Below are 15,458 nucleotides of genomic sequence, written 5' to 3'. Positions count from 1 at the left end.
TGCTAAATGTTATTCATTTTTTTCCGTGTAGGGAGTACATCACAATTTTGGCCTTCTTACTTTTAGTCTGCAAAGCAGAAAAACTGCTGGCTTGAAATCCCGTCAGGGATATGCCGATTAAGCTAACAAAGCTACTTCCTTTTATGAAACTTCCGGCCGAAGGTACGATCACAATACTCGCTCTTGGTCCAAAACAATTTATTTTAAATCAGTTTGAATCTGCATTAATCTTGATTTTGAACGCTAACGGTATTTAGAATTAATAATTAATACTTGTTGTCATTCAATGTTTTATAATGATGACGAGTCTATTGTTGCTTACACTCAAATGTTGTTCAGTAAATAGACGTGCACGAAAATGATCATCCGTCGCACCAGTTGGTTGGGTTCCTCGTAGCAAGTTGAGCTATTTGTTAGTTTTTATCTCTGTCGATGCGTGTTCTTTTCTATGGAATAGAATTGGGGTTGGCTTGAACAGGATTAGAATTACGCTTGGGTAATGGATTGATTCGTGTTTCATTTGATGTTGCATGAATTTAATAGTTTGATGGAAATGGGTCGGAAGAAGCAGTCTGCTGCGAGTTGTGAGAGAGCATTTGTAACTGAAAAGTAACAAGTTTTTCTGACTTCCGTAACGAGTGACCACCCCATCAAACACAATAAAGAAGAAGCCTAACCCAAACCTTATAGATCTAGGCCTAGTCAACTGGCGAGGGAAGCCCTGTAAAACGACGAAAATTGAGATATAGCGGAAGGTAAATACATCATCTTAAATTTGGGCCAATCACATAGGACAGGTGTGCTAGGTGCTCGCTGCAGCTTTGTGATGTGTTTAGATCTAGATTCTAGATCTAAATCTAGTCTAGATTTAGATCCTCAATGCACTGCTTTGGAGAGCTAAATTTGCTCAAACTGAGCACCATATTTATGGGGGGACTTTCGTAAGGCCACCTCTATTCTCACCCGGGGTGAGAATAGTGCAGGCGGGTCTTGTGGCTATTCTCACCCGGTGCGCGTGTCAACAAATTTTGCGTTCACCCTAAACCACAGAATTCTACACTGTGATAAGAGAAAAATTGTAGAATTCTGTGCTGTGAACAAACGTTCCATTACAACTGTACTTGTAGCCTACTAAAAGCGTACAATTTTGTCTGTGGGCAGGGGAGTGAGAGAGAGAACAAAACAAAATGGCGACCCGCGTAGTTCGGCTCGATTCGAAAAGTTAAATAGCCGTAGCATCTTTGTAGACAACCAAATTAATTTACTTTTGTGTTTTAACATCATTTTTTAACTTTGTTTTGGTCAATTTGATCGTCCACACCGATAGACAGTATTCAGAAAGAGAGAGAGAGAAGAGGGGAGGAGTAGATCTTGCGAGAACTTCCGGGCGGGTGAGAATAGCCACTTTCCTTTCGTAATGATCGACTTCTATGAGACCGTAGAATAGAGGGTAAGAACGATCTAGATCTAGGGACACTAGGGCAGGGTTAGGTCTCTTCTTTATATTGTGTTTGTTGGGGTGGTTGCTGTAAAAAAAAAACCCACCTTGTTCAGAGTACAAAGCTTTCATTTAAGCTTGCATTGTCATTGCTTTGTTTCAGGAAAATGGGCCGAGTAATTCGTTCACAGAGAAAGGGCCCTGGCTCTGTTTTCAAGGCCCACACTAAAAACAGGAAAGGAAAAGCAGCCTTGAGACCTGTTGACTTTGCTGAACGTCATGGATACATCAAAGGTGTTATCCGCGTAAGTTTCTCAGAGCAGTCTTCGTTTTTCAGGAATTCTATGGTTTCCACAGTTAAGTCAACTGATATTGCTACTGCTTTATTGGTGTTACAACTGTGGTAAAGCATTGCCTTAGACTTCAGTTGAGAGTATGATTGGTCGTTCTGATCAGTCTACTTTTCTAGAAGTCTATGGTGAGCCCGTGAGAGTAGACTTGTTCTTGCTGCAGAACACAGTCTTAGTTTTATGGGCAAACATTTTCTTCAAAGCTTTTCATATATCATCTATATCTATTTTTAGAAGCATATGAGCAATTGCCAAAACGTGAGACTCTTGAGACTCAGTGGTGCAAAAAAATGTTCTTACCAATTTGACTTCCTTTTCTGTCAGTGACAGATTGACATTTAGTTCTCATATTCCTAGAGTATCCGAGCAAGGAGATGTAGGGTTATGGAGATATGGGTCTATTGGTTTGGCGACCACTGTATTTCTTGTATCTAACAGTGATGACAAAAAACAGATAAGCAGCAAGACACAAAAGCTAAATCTATAATCACAGAAATGACCCATCTCTCGAAGTTTCACTCTTGTTCCAGGAATCCATTGTAAAAACAGCAATTTCACGAAAATATTCAACAATAGGGTGGCCTAAAAACACTAAAAAAACAGTCCAGTACGTCACATTCAACATAAGATTCTTGTGCGTCACCGGACGCTGACGGCAATGGCTACTTTTGTTTTTCTCTTTCCCCCATTGCTTCCGCTGTTCTGGGGAAGCGGGTAAGGGGAAGTCACTCAAGAAAACAATTATATCCGGGCACTGTTGATGATCCGTTAAAACAAAAGTAGGCTATAATTAGGACTTCCGGTATGTTGTAAAGTGACGCCAATCACGGCGATTGTTAAACAGCCGACGGAAATCGTAGATCTAGGAACCTGGTGTTCCTTTAGCGCATCACAGGTTTTGAAGTATTGAATAAACGACGAAAAGCAAATGATTTAACCAGCTACGGTGATTCTACTGAAAAATAATTGTGTTTTCTGAAACACCTAGTCCGTGCCGACACGACTGACGCACAAGTGATCCGAATTGTTTATTTGCAAACAAACTGATTTCTTGAGCAAGTGAACCTTTCTCTATGACAAATAGCATAGGATCAAAGCACACGTAAAAAAAACAACAACACCCAAAAGTACTAAATTTTGGACATTCTTGGAAGTTTGCATTGGTGTGCTCGAAATGACAGTCCAGGAATCACTAAAACATGAACATTTTTGGCACAAAATTTACAAACTCGAGATTGTAAAGCTGACATGGGGTCTGAAACTGCTAATGCAGGTTCTACTTTCTATATTTCACATGTGTATAAGTTTCGGAGGAATAAATAGTAATGCATCACATTTTATGCACACTAATGTGAGATGTGTGTGTTTTTCCCCACGTTTTGGCAATGGCTCATATTAGAATGTGAAATGTTGTCTTCATCAGACTTTTTTTTGTGATTGGAAGTGTATACAGACTCGGTAGTCGGGAACAGTCACAAAGTATACAGACCCTGTAACTGGGAACAAAGTCACGAAGTATACAGACCTGGATGGGGAAATCTTTTCTAATTTCAGAAAGTTTCAGCGCCCTCTTGGCTCAGGGCTAGACAAACAGACATAAATCATAGATCGAGCTTCGTGGCCTAGATCTAAAAGAAGATTGCGGATGTCTTTTCGATGAACGACCACTTTTCCTCCGTTTTCGAGTTGGAGGAATTACCCAAATTTGAAGAGAAGGTCATAATTTCTATCGAACAGTTTTTCTCTCTCTCTCTCTCTCTCTCTCTCTCTCTTTGTTTGTCTGTCTTTTTTTCTCCCCTACATACTTCTCTCTATCTTTCTCTTGTTCCTTCCTGTCAGCTGGGGCATGTGTATTTGCTAGCACTTCTCCCTGTTCTCTTCTCCCCCTCTCCCTCCCTCCCTCCCTCCCTCCCTGGTGTGGGTGCTGAAACTTTCCGAAACCACCAGATTTCCCCTACCAGGTCTGTATACTTCGTGACTTTGTTCCCGGTTACCATGCCTGTGTACACTTCGTTTGTGATTTTTTAATGCGAAAGGAGTCTTTCCTGTTCTAAACATTACCGATATGTAAATTTAGTGTTTGTGTGAATGTTTTTAGTTGTCATCCTGGTTTTGTGTTTTACCTTGTTTAAGCGTGGATTGTATGCTTGTATCCTGTAACAGTGTTGGGAGGTGGGCGTCTCACGGGGCTAAACTAGAAGTATGTTTTGCCTTTCAAATGTTAGGAAGTTTTTACCAAAAATCTATTTTGTTATGTTGAATTTTTCACCATTTTGAATGTATGTGGAATGGATCATATGGCTTTGAGTAAGTTTTTTTTCCATTGTATTATCTGAGGTCTTTTTTTTATCTCAGGATATAATCCATGACCCTGGTCGTGGTGCCCCCCTGGCCAAGGTTCAGTTCCGTGACCCTTACAGGTACCGTATGCGCAATGAGACATTCATTGCTGCTGAAGGCATGCACACCGGACAGTTCATTTACTGTGGGAAGAAAGGTATAAGTGACATTGTTTTAATTGTGTATTTTGTATTATCTTGTAACATCTTAGATGGTGCAACGGGGCTCTTGTGGTCTAGAGGCACAGTGTTCCTCTTATTCCGAAGGTCTATCTTTTTCCTGGTTCTTTTTTTTACCAATGCCTTTCAGATTCTTCTTCTCGATCACATGACACTTGAGGTACTGTATGTGTCATGTATTTGGCCGTCCCGCTCTGTTCATCCTGAATCTTTGGGTAGGCAAAAATTGAACACCTTGCCTTGTCTGATCGAGTAAGGGTGAAAAGTCTCGGGGGTGGGGGGGGTTGTCCGTGAACAAGTTGTCTAAAATCGATACTTGTAGGTTTCAAAATTTCTACCAGAACGGAAATACACTAATCAGCATAAAGACATGAATACCTTCGAGATTGGAATGTGGCAAGGGGTCCAAAATACAGAGTAGGAAAAGGCAACCACAGGTGGAGGAACCAGCAGTTGACTACCCTGAGTTCTAGCGGGGGAATGCAAAGAAAAAGAAAAGATATGGTGCCTCAATGTCCATTACATTGTGTTTAGAAGATGGATTTTTTTATTACCTTGTTCAGTGTTGCAAAGAGTTGGGGTCTGGGGGTAAATTTTCAATGTATGTCTTGCTAGTTAACAAATTGGACAAGCAAATATGGGCGGTTGTTTGATGTGCTGGTGTAGTTTATACCTCTTTACCTAACATGTATTGTAATTGTCTCCTTTTTTGTAGAGATGTTAACATCTCTAATCTTCGGCACTAATTGTGTTGCAAATGCCGTAACACTATCCACCCAGGCAACACTTATCCCCACGGACCAGGATATAGATGCAGTACATGCTATATCACACTGTCGCCGATCGACGTCCTGTGGGGAAAAGGGACAGCTTCTTACCATCGGCGTCCCGTGTATGCAAAGTGTTACTAAAACACACTAAAAAAAGAAAATGCTGGAATTTTAAAAGATGTTTGGGTTGTTTGACTCGGGTGACTTTCATGCTATTTAAATTTTTCCCCCAGTTTTTGTCTACACACTAGTTAATTGCATTTTTGCATTGAATTAAGCGGTTTATTTCTCAGATCAAATGTTCAAGATGGCGTATCTTATGTTACACTGTTTCTTGTATTGCTTTGATTGCCATGTCAAAGAGCTTTAATGTTTGTGCGGAGCCACTATTTCATGAATATTGAAATAGTATAGAAAGTAGTTTTTATTCCGATTAGTCTGGAATACTGTAATGTGATGCAGTAGCTCTTGATAGTCTTAGGAGTGACATTATGAAGTGGGTGTACAGGCTTTAGATTTAGGCTTAGATTCACAGCCCCGGTCGTCAATGGAAAGACCAGTGCCTGTGGTGTAGCAGTTAGACATATTTTGATGTCACATGCAGAGGACCTGAGTTAAATTTCCATGTAAGGAGAATTTTGATAAGAGAACGTCTCTTTGCTAGACCCTTAGCTTAATACGGCCTGGAGCAAGGCACATAGCCTAGCTTTTAAAATTACCCTGCACTAAAGTGACCAGTAACCTTATTTTTAGTTTTATCAATCCAGATTTTATTTGAATTATTTGTATTGATTTAATATTGTATTTTACACCTTTTTTTTTGTATGCTCCATTGTAAACTGAATGTCAGGTTTGTTTGTACTATAGTGTAAATTAGAATTCCTTCATGTTTTATAAATTTAAAACCAGGAACTTTCCACAGTTAAGTCAACTGATATTGCTTTTGCTGCTTTATCGGTGTTACTACTGTGGTAAATAAAGCCTTAGACTTTATTTGATAGTATGTTGGGTCGTTCTGATCTGACTGCTGGTCAAGAAGTCTCTGGTGAGCCTGTGAGAGTAGACTTGTTCTTGCTTGGTAGTCCGCAGTCTTAGTTTTACGGGCAAACACTTCTTTTATCTGTTAAAAAATGGTTTTTAGAGCTTTTTCCGTCACTTGTGCTTACTATACTGTGTGGTGTGTCTTTTCCAGCTGCTCTGCAGATTGGAAACATCCTTCCTGTGGGTGTGATGCCCGAGGGAACCATTGTCTGCTGCATTGAGGAGAAGACTGGTGACCGCGGCAAGATGGCCCGTACATCTGGCAACTACGCCACTGTCATTTCTCACAACCCAGACACAAGGAAGACCAGAGTGAAGCTGCCTTCTGGCACCAAGAAAGTCATGCCCTCTGCCAACCGTGCCATGATTGGTGAGTTTTATTTTTTTTTGTGTTCCAAGCTTTTTTCCCCTAAATTGGGGGCATGTGTTTATTAAGAGATGTGATCTGTATAGGGGACATGGCAGTAAGAAGTTGATCCTGTAGGTTTTGTCGAGCATTTGTTTAGGAAGTGATTAAGCGGTTTAATTTTATAGTCTGTGGGAATGTACATTTTTTGAAGGATTTACAACTACCTGAATATATGGTTCATGGGTTTCTGTCTTTTACTTTTCTTTCTTCCCCACCTTTTACTTTTGTTACCTTGCGAAAGTGAAGGGGAAAAAAAGAGTAAGCAAAGAACTGAAATTATTTTTTGTCTGTGTTCAGGCATCGTTGCTGGTGGTGGACGTATTGACAAGCCAATGTTGAAGGCTGGACGTGCTTATCACAAGTACAAGGCAAAGAGGAACTGCTGGCCTAAAGTCAGAGGTGTTGCTATGAACGTGAGTACTCTTATTTTTAATGTATATTACTTTGGGAGGGGGGGGGGGTTGCAGGCGACATTTTTGAGGATTGACAATTACTTTGTTGCCTTGGAGAATGTATCCAATGAAATATGAAAGCCATCTAACGACTGGTCTCATTTTTTATTAGACCTAAAAGCTGCCCACAGACTGACTTTGAATGGAGCCAGCCTGTGGCCAGCTTTCAGGTCTAATAAAGAATGAGATCAGTTCAGTGTGCTTAGACCGCTTTCATATTTCATGTTCAAATGAATGGCTTGAGGAGCTTGGAATGACTTACTACTGTGTAGACGTATAGAAAGGCTCGTAGTTACTTTGATCTTAGAAAGAACTGAGACAGATCTCATTGACCTTTTGTGGTTTATGCTGCATTTAATTGTAATGGTTGTCTTTTTTCTGTCGATTTTGAAATCAGTTTCTTTATTGGGTTGCCTTGTCTTTTTTCTTTTTTTTTTGGTCTTTTTTTCCCCTGAAAATATGAAATTGTGTTAGATGTTTTCACTTTTGTGTGACTGTTGCATGTCACTAGTTTTACATAGGATGATAGGATGTCATTCTCATTTGTCTGGTGAGTTTCAGAAATTTACTCTGTGGGCGGTGGATGTTCTATGGTTTGCTTCTTCTTTCTTATCCCTACGTCTATCGTCCTTATCTCTTCTTTGGATGTTACTCACTTTAGTAACATCTCAAATTTTTGTTGCCAGTGCTGTAAAACTCGTACTCAAAAATGTTTTTATGTTCTGTTGTATCTTGGCTCTGTTCCTTTATTTTTTTTACTTACAGTTCGATGATGTATTGGTCTTGTGTCTTTTATTAGAATGGTTTATTAATTTTATGTCTTGTTCCTTGTAGTGTGTGGGTGGTTGGGCGGAGTTTGACGTGGTTTTTGCTCCACTTTTCCCATCGAACATCTCTTCTCCTTTTTTTTTCCTTTTTTTTTTTTGTACGTTATTTTTTAGTAACACTTCTAATCTTCTGCACTAATAAGAGGACCAAATATGTTTCAAGTGGCTTGAAACTTTCACTGAAACCTAACTTTTTTATTTTTGCTTTGACATTTCAGCCAGTTGAGCATCCTCACGGTGGTGGTAACCATCAACATATTGGTAAGGCCTCCACTGTCAGGAGAGATACCTCCGCAGGAAGAAAGGTGAGTCGGTCTGTCAGGTTTTTGTGCGAATTTTACTCTGGTGGGTTGATCTACTGTTTTTGTTGTAACACAGACTTAAATTCCCAGAGACCTCTTTGTCTCTCTCTCTCTTTACCTTTTTTTTTCCTCCCCCAAACCCAAATGATTTGCGAGGATGTAATTCAATTTCTTCACTTTGACCTGAATGTCCGTGTGGAGGCTTTAAAATTCTGAGCAAATTGTTTTAGCTAGCTGTTGTGGGTCCTTGTCAGTTTTGTCAAGAAGCCGGACAAGTACAGCTGTTTGTATAAATTTTAGGTCTTGCACGTGATTGTGTTTGTGTAATCTGAATTTAATCTTCAGCTACAATTAGAAGTTTCTCACAAATGAGGGTCACTTCAGGTGTTTTCAAAAATGCACAACCTGTCAGGAGCGATAGTAATTTTTAGTGGGTGGTTGGTGGGTACTGTGGTACGGTGTGCTCCTTGTAACACCTAATCTTTGGCACTTATATGACCCATTTAGCTGCTAGTGCTGTAAAACGCTTGCTAAGCTAAAAAGCAAAATTTAAAAGAGATCACATTCTAGCTTACACATAGCGAAATTTGCAGGATGTTCCTTGGAGTCTGCTTTAAACTAGTTAGTCTGAAAACAGCAGTTACAAACCGAAGTAATGTAAAATTCCTAGATTTTTTTTCTTTCAAAATGAATTGCGAGGATGTAATTCAATTTCTTCACTTTGACCTGAATGTCCGTGTGGAGGCTTTAAAATTCTGAGCAAATTGTTTTAGCTAGCTGTTGTGGGTCCTTGTTAAGACAGACAAGTACAGCTGTTTGTATAAATTTTAGGTCTTGCATGTCATTGTGTAATGTGAATATAGACTTAGAGTTATAATTGCAAGTTCCCTACAAATTAAATGTTTACTGCAGGTGTTTTCAACAGTGCACAGGTGCTTGTTTGTATGCCTCAAGAGGGATAACAATATTTAGTGGGTGGTTGGTGGGTGTTGTGGTATGGTTTTCTCCTCGTTTTATGTCCAATGAAATGTCTTATCTTGGGGGGGGGGGGGGGGGGTTGCTCGATTGTACACCTAATCTTTGACACTTAGTATGACCTAATGTAAATGTGTTGCAGGAGCTGAAATAAAAGAGAACACTTTCTAGTGTACAATTAGCGAACATGGCAGGATGTGAAAATCTTTTTGCCATGTGCAGTGGAGTCTGCTTAAACAATACAATTAGTCTGAAGACAGCGCTAAACCAAAAGAAAGGAAAATTATCTGATTTTCTCTCATTCCTTTGTCTGTAAGAAAACTGTCGATGAACCAAAATGCTCACATTTCAAAAATTTTAAAAACTGGGACGCTGCCACTGACTGAAGTGTCTTTAGGCCATTCCCAAACGGAGGACATTTCTCATTCTAATGCACTGTAGAATTGTAAATGGGCACCATGTGTACATGCCTAGTGACGCAGGGAAAGTGAATGTACGTCTGTAGTGCGAACTTCAGCTGGTCATTGCTGGTGTTGCCTCTATGAAGGTGGTTCGTATAGGCCCTACACATGAACACATGATGGCTTGTTGTTTGACACCACTACCATTTAGCTTTCTTTATAGATCTACTCTTTGTTTGGTTCTCTTGACTGCGCGTTAGATTAAGCAAGTTGTGATGATGTCAGTGAGAAAGCACGGTTTGAGTCTGCGGCTCAGTTGAAAGTTGCTGAAAGGTAGAGGACAAGAAAAAAACTGCAAGAGTAAAATGTGTCCCAACTGTGACATTCCCGACTCGACGCTGCCAACAATCATCACTATTTGAGCAAGTCTCTTTAGATTGGAAGAAAATAGGATTGTTCGCAGATTATTGTTTATTAGACTGACTCTACTGTATGTTTTAAATACAAACATGTATAAAAGTAGGGGGCCTGAAAATCTGTTCGCTATGTGCCCACTAGACTGTAGCAAGTGAAAGGTTCATGAAGTACAATCTGAATATTTGATGTTCTTTTCCTGTATTTGACATGTTTTTCTTCTCTTTCTCTCTCTTTAGGTTGGTCTTATTGCTGCCCGTCGTACCGGCAGACTCAGAGGTACCAAGCAGATCGCCAAGGACAAAGAATAAGAACTGCGTTATCAGGTTGCTGTCAAATAAAACACATAAATTCCACAAGTTTCTTTGGGTTTTTATTTTTGGTTTTGGTTTTTCCTTGTGGCCATATTTACAGTGCATACAATTGACCATGTGGGTGGTTGTCGGGTGCTCTGGTGTGGTTTGCTTCTTCGTTCCTATCAAACATCTATCGTCCCTATCTCCCCTTTTCTTTTTTTTTTTTACTCTCTTGTAACACATTATCTTCTGGCGCTCTTATGACCTTATGCAGTTGCGAGCGGCGTAAAACCTCTACTAAAAAAACTATTGACCATCGGCGTGCATGTAGTAGTGCAGCAGTCTCCTTATTTAGGGTACGCAGATGTAACCCATTCAGCCACTAGGTTTATATACTTGTATGTTATTTCTTTAGAATGTACATTATTGTACAGGTGGAAACCACCCCATCACCATGAATAAGTCATGAAATATGTCACTTTGAAAAGGGTGAAGACACTTGGAGGTTATGAAAGGATATATGACAGCGTCTGTGGTGTACCTCTCTCTTCTCTCTTGCCCTTTTTTAACTCCCAGTGGAGCACAGGCCATCAACAACATTGCTCCAGCGAAGCCTGTCCTGAGCATCCTTTTCTATCTGTTTTCAATTTCCGCTTGTACCGCTCGCCTCCATGTCATCTTTGGTCTTCCCTTCTTACGCTTTCCTTGTGGGCTGTGGTGTACCAGAAGCTACTCGATTTCGTCCCTGGACGTGCCCATATGTCTCGTATAGGAGGACTGTTTCATAGGCATGAACAAAAGTGTGGTGTTGAGGAAAATGGTCAACTTTTTTTGTTTAACCTCCTCACTGCTGTGTAGATGTACATGTATATGTTACAGTAAGAATACGTACCTAGTGAATACGCGTAATCTCTAAATACAGTGGAACTCGGATTCAACGAGATCAGATAGATTCCCTTTTTTTTTTCTTCTTTAAAATCAATAAAAATAACCTGGATTCAACGAGCACTTAACAGCGAGGTCGCTTCCAGGGTGAACAGCCCTCACAGGCGTGGCTTCGCTCATTTTTCTCCCTGAACGAACTTTACCTATTCCCGGAAACCATCCATTGCACCTGCATCGTGAACCATTACTCACTTAGCATTGCATGCGACCAATCAGCGGCCTTTTTTCTTACCAACACATGCGTTGTTGGCACATGCACGTGTCTACTCTGGCGTGTGTCGGGGTCAGATGGGAGGTCGGCACACGTGTGACTGTGCATGTCGGGGAGGGGGGGTGGCACTAGCGGTCCGGGCGTGGAACGTTGCAGATACAAGCGCGTCAGTCTTTTTTTTCCCACGGCAACTGATCATTATTACAATAAGCTAGTCTTGACGTAGATGTACGTAATGAATTGTGCGCTAGGCTCTACACAGCAACTCAACTTTTGGTAAACAATCGATATGACACAGGCGAGTGCATTTGAACGAATAGGTCTTTTTTTTACACAACTCATAATATGCAGGCATTTGAGGCACTGCTTGTGACTTCTCTTTATATATACTTGCTTAGTGCCCGTAATTATCTACACAAAACCTCATGTTTGCTATAACGAACACTCGGATTCAACGAGATTTTAGGTCAGGCCCGGCGTTGAATCCGAGTTCCACTGTATTTTAGGGAATACACGTAATCCCGGTTTCACTCAGGGGTTTCACGTAATCACTGAAATTTCTAGTGATTACGCGAAATCCCTAAAATTAGACCTATCATTTTACGTCTCCTTACTATTGAGCATTCAGTGAATTTATGTAATATTAATATCCCCGCCACTGTACAGTGACCCAGTTTGGTGTGCTTGTTTTGAACCACAAATACCCGTAGTTATAAGTGAGCTTGTTTTGGTCCAGTACTCACCTAGGAGTTCTCGTCAAGGGGTCAGGTGGATATTATTGACATGTAAAGCATGCAGAGTGGATCCAATAAGAAATGGATCATGGTGTACCAGGATCACTTGACGAAGTTTCGCATCCTTCGAGCCTTGATGTAAAGAGCTGCAGAAGTCGCTTTTCATTTACTGGATATTTTTCTGCTCATTGGTGCACCCGTCATTCTACAAAGCGATAACTCACTTCACAAGTCATCACAGAGTTGAAGGAAGTTTGGTCAAACCTAAAAATGGTGCATGGTAAGTCTTGCCATCCCCAAAGTCAGGGGTCGGTTGAGCGAGCAAATGGTGATATCAAAGATAGCTCTATGCTCGTGGCTTGGATGACTGATTGATCTAATACTAATAATAGCATTTATCATAATATGACGCATATCCACGTCTTAACAGCAAGTTTTATGCGCTTTACTATCTCAACTTCTTGGGAAGTTGAAGCATATGGTGCAAGCTGTCATTTTACAGACGCTGAATCACTAACATACTGACAAGACTTTTCGCTGTCTATGGCCAGGTATCCATTCACACCTGGTTGAAGTGAGGCTAATTCGTGGAAAGTGCCTTTCCCAAGGACACAACATTTGACCTAAGCTTCGGTCCCACGAACCCCCACCTCACGATTATGAGTTCGGCAGCCTAACCACTAGACCGTCGACGCCTCAGCATAATGATATAAAAACTAAACAGATCATTGATATTGAACTACTATTTATTACTATAAGACAGGATGTCTGCCGGAATAGTACATTGTAATAGTATACGGTTATACACATTATATCCATTGAAATACAAAATATTGAGAATAGACCAATCAATAAATTCAATACATGTAATGTAAACGCACACTCGTGGTCCCAAAGAACGATAAAAAAGGTCAACAACAAAAATTATTGCATCATAATTACCAACAAAGAGACAACATCAACAACAATAAAGATCACATTTTAATAATTTTTATTCATACTTTAATTACACGACATTCAGATTACTACTGCGGCCACCACTGCTGCTGCTGCTCCTCCTCCACATTCTCCTCCTCCATTAACAACTACTACTACTACTACTACTACTACTACTACTACTACTACTACTACTACTACTATTACTACTACTATTACTATTACTACTACTACTACTACTACTACTACTACTACTACTGCAACTACTGCTACTAATACTGATGCTACTGCAACTACTACTACTACTGCTGCTACTACTACTACTGCTTCTGCTACTACTACTACTACTTTACTACTACTACTACTACTGCTGCTGCTACTACTACTACTGCAAATACGGCTCTCGCTAACACTATGTTCACTACCTCAGTATTAATGATTAATCCGGTTTGTGAATCCCATCGACGATATGTGACCTCCTTGGTGCAAGGAGTTATCAAAAACTGCTAAATCCAGAAGCGTCAAATTTGGCGTACAGGTGCTTTAACTTAATTTAAGATCTATTCTGGGGATCTAATGTGAGGGAATTGGGAAATATTGGTAAATTGTGGAAATGTTCAATTTTTGTTGTTGCAATATGTGAGGCAGCGTGGTGGAATCAGGCTCTCGTCAAAATAATCAAAGTGGAGAAACTTGTATTTTTCCGCAGGTTTGTGAATTTTTATCAAATTTTTGTTTTTTGGCTCAACACCTTTCATGCCCATTAAAGAACTCATTTCTGTGTGGATTTTTTCTGAAAAACGTTGATTAAAGGCACAAAAAATGTAAATTTCCAGTTACCACGGACTCTTAAGCAAAGGAAATAACTAATTTTTGGGGGCCAATTTCTCACTAATTTTACCTCTGAAAACAAGTGACCCCAACATCGTTCTTTCGCAAATATCTCGACTTGTATTCAAGATAAATGGATATTTTTACATCCACATGAACACAAGTGAACAAGCTTTAAGATGATACCAATAACTCTACATGCCCAAAAATTGACGAGAGCCTGATTCCACCACGCTGCCTCACATATGTACCCCAAAATTTCGTCACGGTCCACTGACTCTCAGGGGTCCATTGGCGTTGGGCTCACTTTTTTATTTTTAAAAATAGGTCAAAATCCTCTCATGGATCCCCAGTTCATATAGGTTTGTACTTGTGTGCCAAATTTCAGATTGATAATTCAATATTGACTATGAAATTCTTCCGCACTAAGAAACTGGTTTGAAAGTCCAAGATGGCCGCCAAAGATACCCATTTTTCAGAAAAAATCAACAAATTCACCCTTAGTAGGCCTACGTCCTATTAACCTATGAACTTCTAGCACAATTACATGAAAGTGAATAAAAGTCCTTCGTTTAGAAAGTTTTTCCGGGAGTGTACGTCTCCCCTTCACCTGTTCCTATGGTTCCTCTGCTCAGTAGAATTGTAAATGGGCTGATTAATGGATGTCATGCTCATAACTGTGCCTGAACTGCAACTGGGAACTGCTGCTTTTTCTTTCCTAATCCTTACTATCGTAATTTTACCTCTAGATCTACTACTTTTGTATGTTTGTCACACTGTTGTGACCCGCTATTTCTATTTCCGGTGGGCCTTGAGTCGAAGCAGACTTTGTGCTGTTGAAGCTAGAGAGGTGAGCAGAGTAAGTCTGATTCCCTGTAAAGACTTCTCTGTTGACATCCACCCCTTGGCGCTCATATGACCTTAGGCAGTTGCGAGCGCAGTGAAACCTCTACTAAAACAAACAAGAAATATCACCATGATTCAGTGTAGATAGATGGATTTTGCATTGTCAATGAGTTGAATAACATGCATGAGTGAAAAAAACTCAGATGTTTAAATTTGTTGATTTTGTTTACACAATTAGACTAGACACCCAGTCACGTCAGACAAAGTCAAATAAATAATGTCTATATTTTATTTGTATCTTTGTACATACATATTCATGATTAATTGTGCTCGTTGGTCTCCTTTGACTTATCCTTGGCGGTTGTTGGAGGGTGCCACAGTAGATCCAATTTGTGGCGGGTGCTCTGGTGTGGTTTGCTCCTTGCTTTCCTATCGAACATCTATCGTCCTTATCTCTCCTCCTCCTTTTTTTTGTGTATGTTACTCTCTTTTAACAATTCTATTCTTCGGCACTTACAAGGTGTCCCGCGCGCTCATATGCAGTTGCGAGCGCCGTAAAACACTTTACAAAAACAAAACAAAAAACAAGGGTGATCCCAAAAAAAACTAAACTTTACAAATTTTTTCTAAATATCTTGCATAAAATTTGTACTAGAATGTTGTAATTTGGAACAGATTATAATTCGCAGGGCCGTCGAGAGCCTGGTCGGGCCCTGGGGCAGCAATCACCTTCGGGCCCCTCCTCCCCCCTGCCCCACCCA

General features: G+C 40.2%; 1 protein-coding gene across 1 annotated transcript; it reads left to right on the top strand.

Annotated features, from left to right (window-relative positions):
• The first annotated feature begins 140 nt into the window (after window positions 1-140).
• LOC100533262 (60S ribosomal protein L8) lies at window positions 141-10,254 on the top strand. The gene is made up of 7 exons (XM_005091462.3): window positions 141-162; window positions 1,602-1,743; window positions 4,144-4,285; window positions 6,270-6,488; window positions 6,825-6,940; window positions 8,025-8,111; window positions 10,138-10,254. The coding sequence occupies exons 2-7, from the start codon at window positions 1,606-1,608 to the stop codon at window positions 10,207-10,209; spliced, it is 774 nt and encodes a 257-aa protein (XP_005091519.1). The 5' UTR covers window positions 141-162; window positions 1,602-1,605; the 3' UTR covers window positions 10,210-10,254.
• The last annotated feature ends 5,204 nt before the right edge of the window (window positions 10,255-15,458 follow it).

Source organism: Aplysia californica, unplaced genomic scaffold, assembly GCF_000002075.1.
Source record: "Aplysia californica isolate F4 #8 unplaced genomic scaffold, AplCal3.0 scaffold00030, whole genome shotgun sequence".
Lineage (NCBI taxonomy): Eukaryota > Metazoa > Mollusca > Gastropoda > Aplysiida > Aplysiidae > Aplysia > Aplysia californica.
Note: the sequence above shows the minus strand (reverse complement) of the source record. Positions and strands in the feature narration are given on the sequence as shown.

What these genes read in the sequence shown, in the direction of transcription:
- LOC100533262 (XM_005091462.3), top strand. Translation starts at nt 1,606, where the DNA reads ATGGGCCGAGTAATTCGTTCACAGAGAAAGGGCCCTGGCTCTGTTTTC. An exon ending in CATTTACTGTGGGAAGAAAG is followed by an intron (nt 4,286 to 6,269) that starts GTATAAGTGACA and finishes TGTCTTTTCCAG; the next exon opens with CTGCTCTGCAGATTGGAAAC. An exon ending in ATACCTCCGCAGGAAGAAAG is followed by an intron (nt 8,112 to 10,137) that starts GTGAGTCGGTCT and finishes CTCTCTCTTTAG; the next exon opens with GTTGGTCTTATTGCTGCCCG.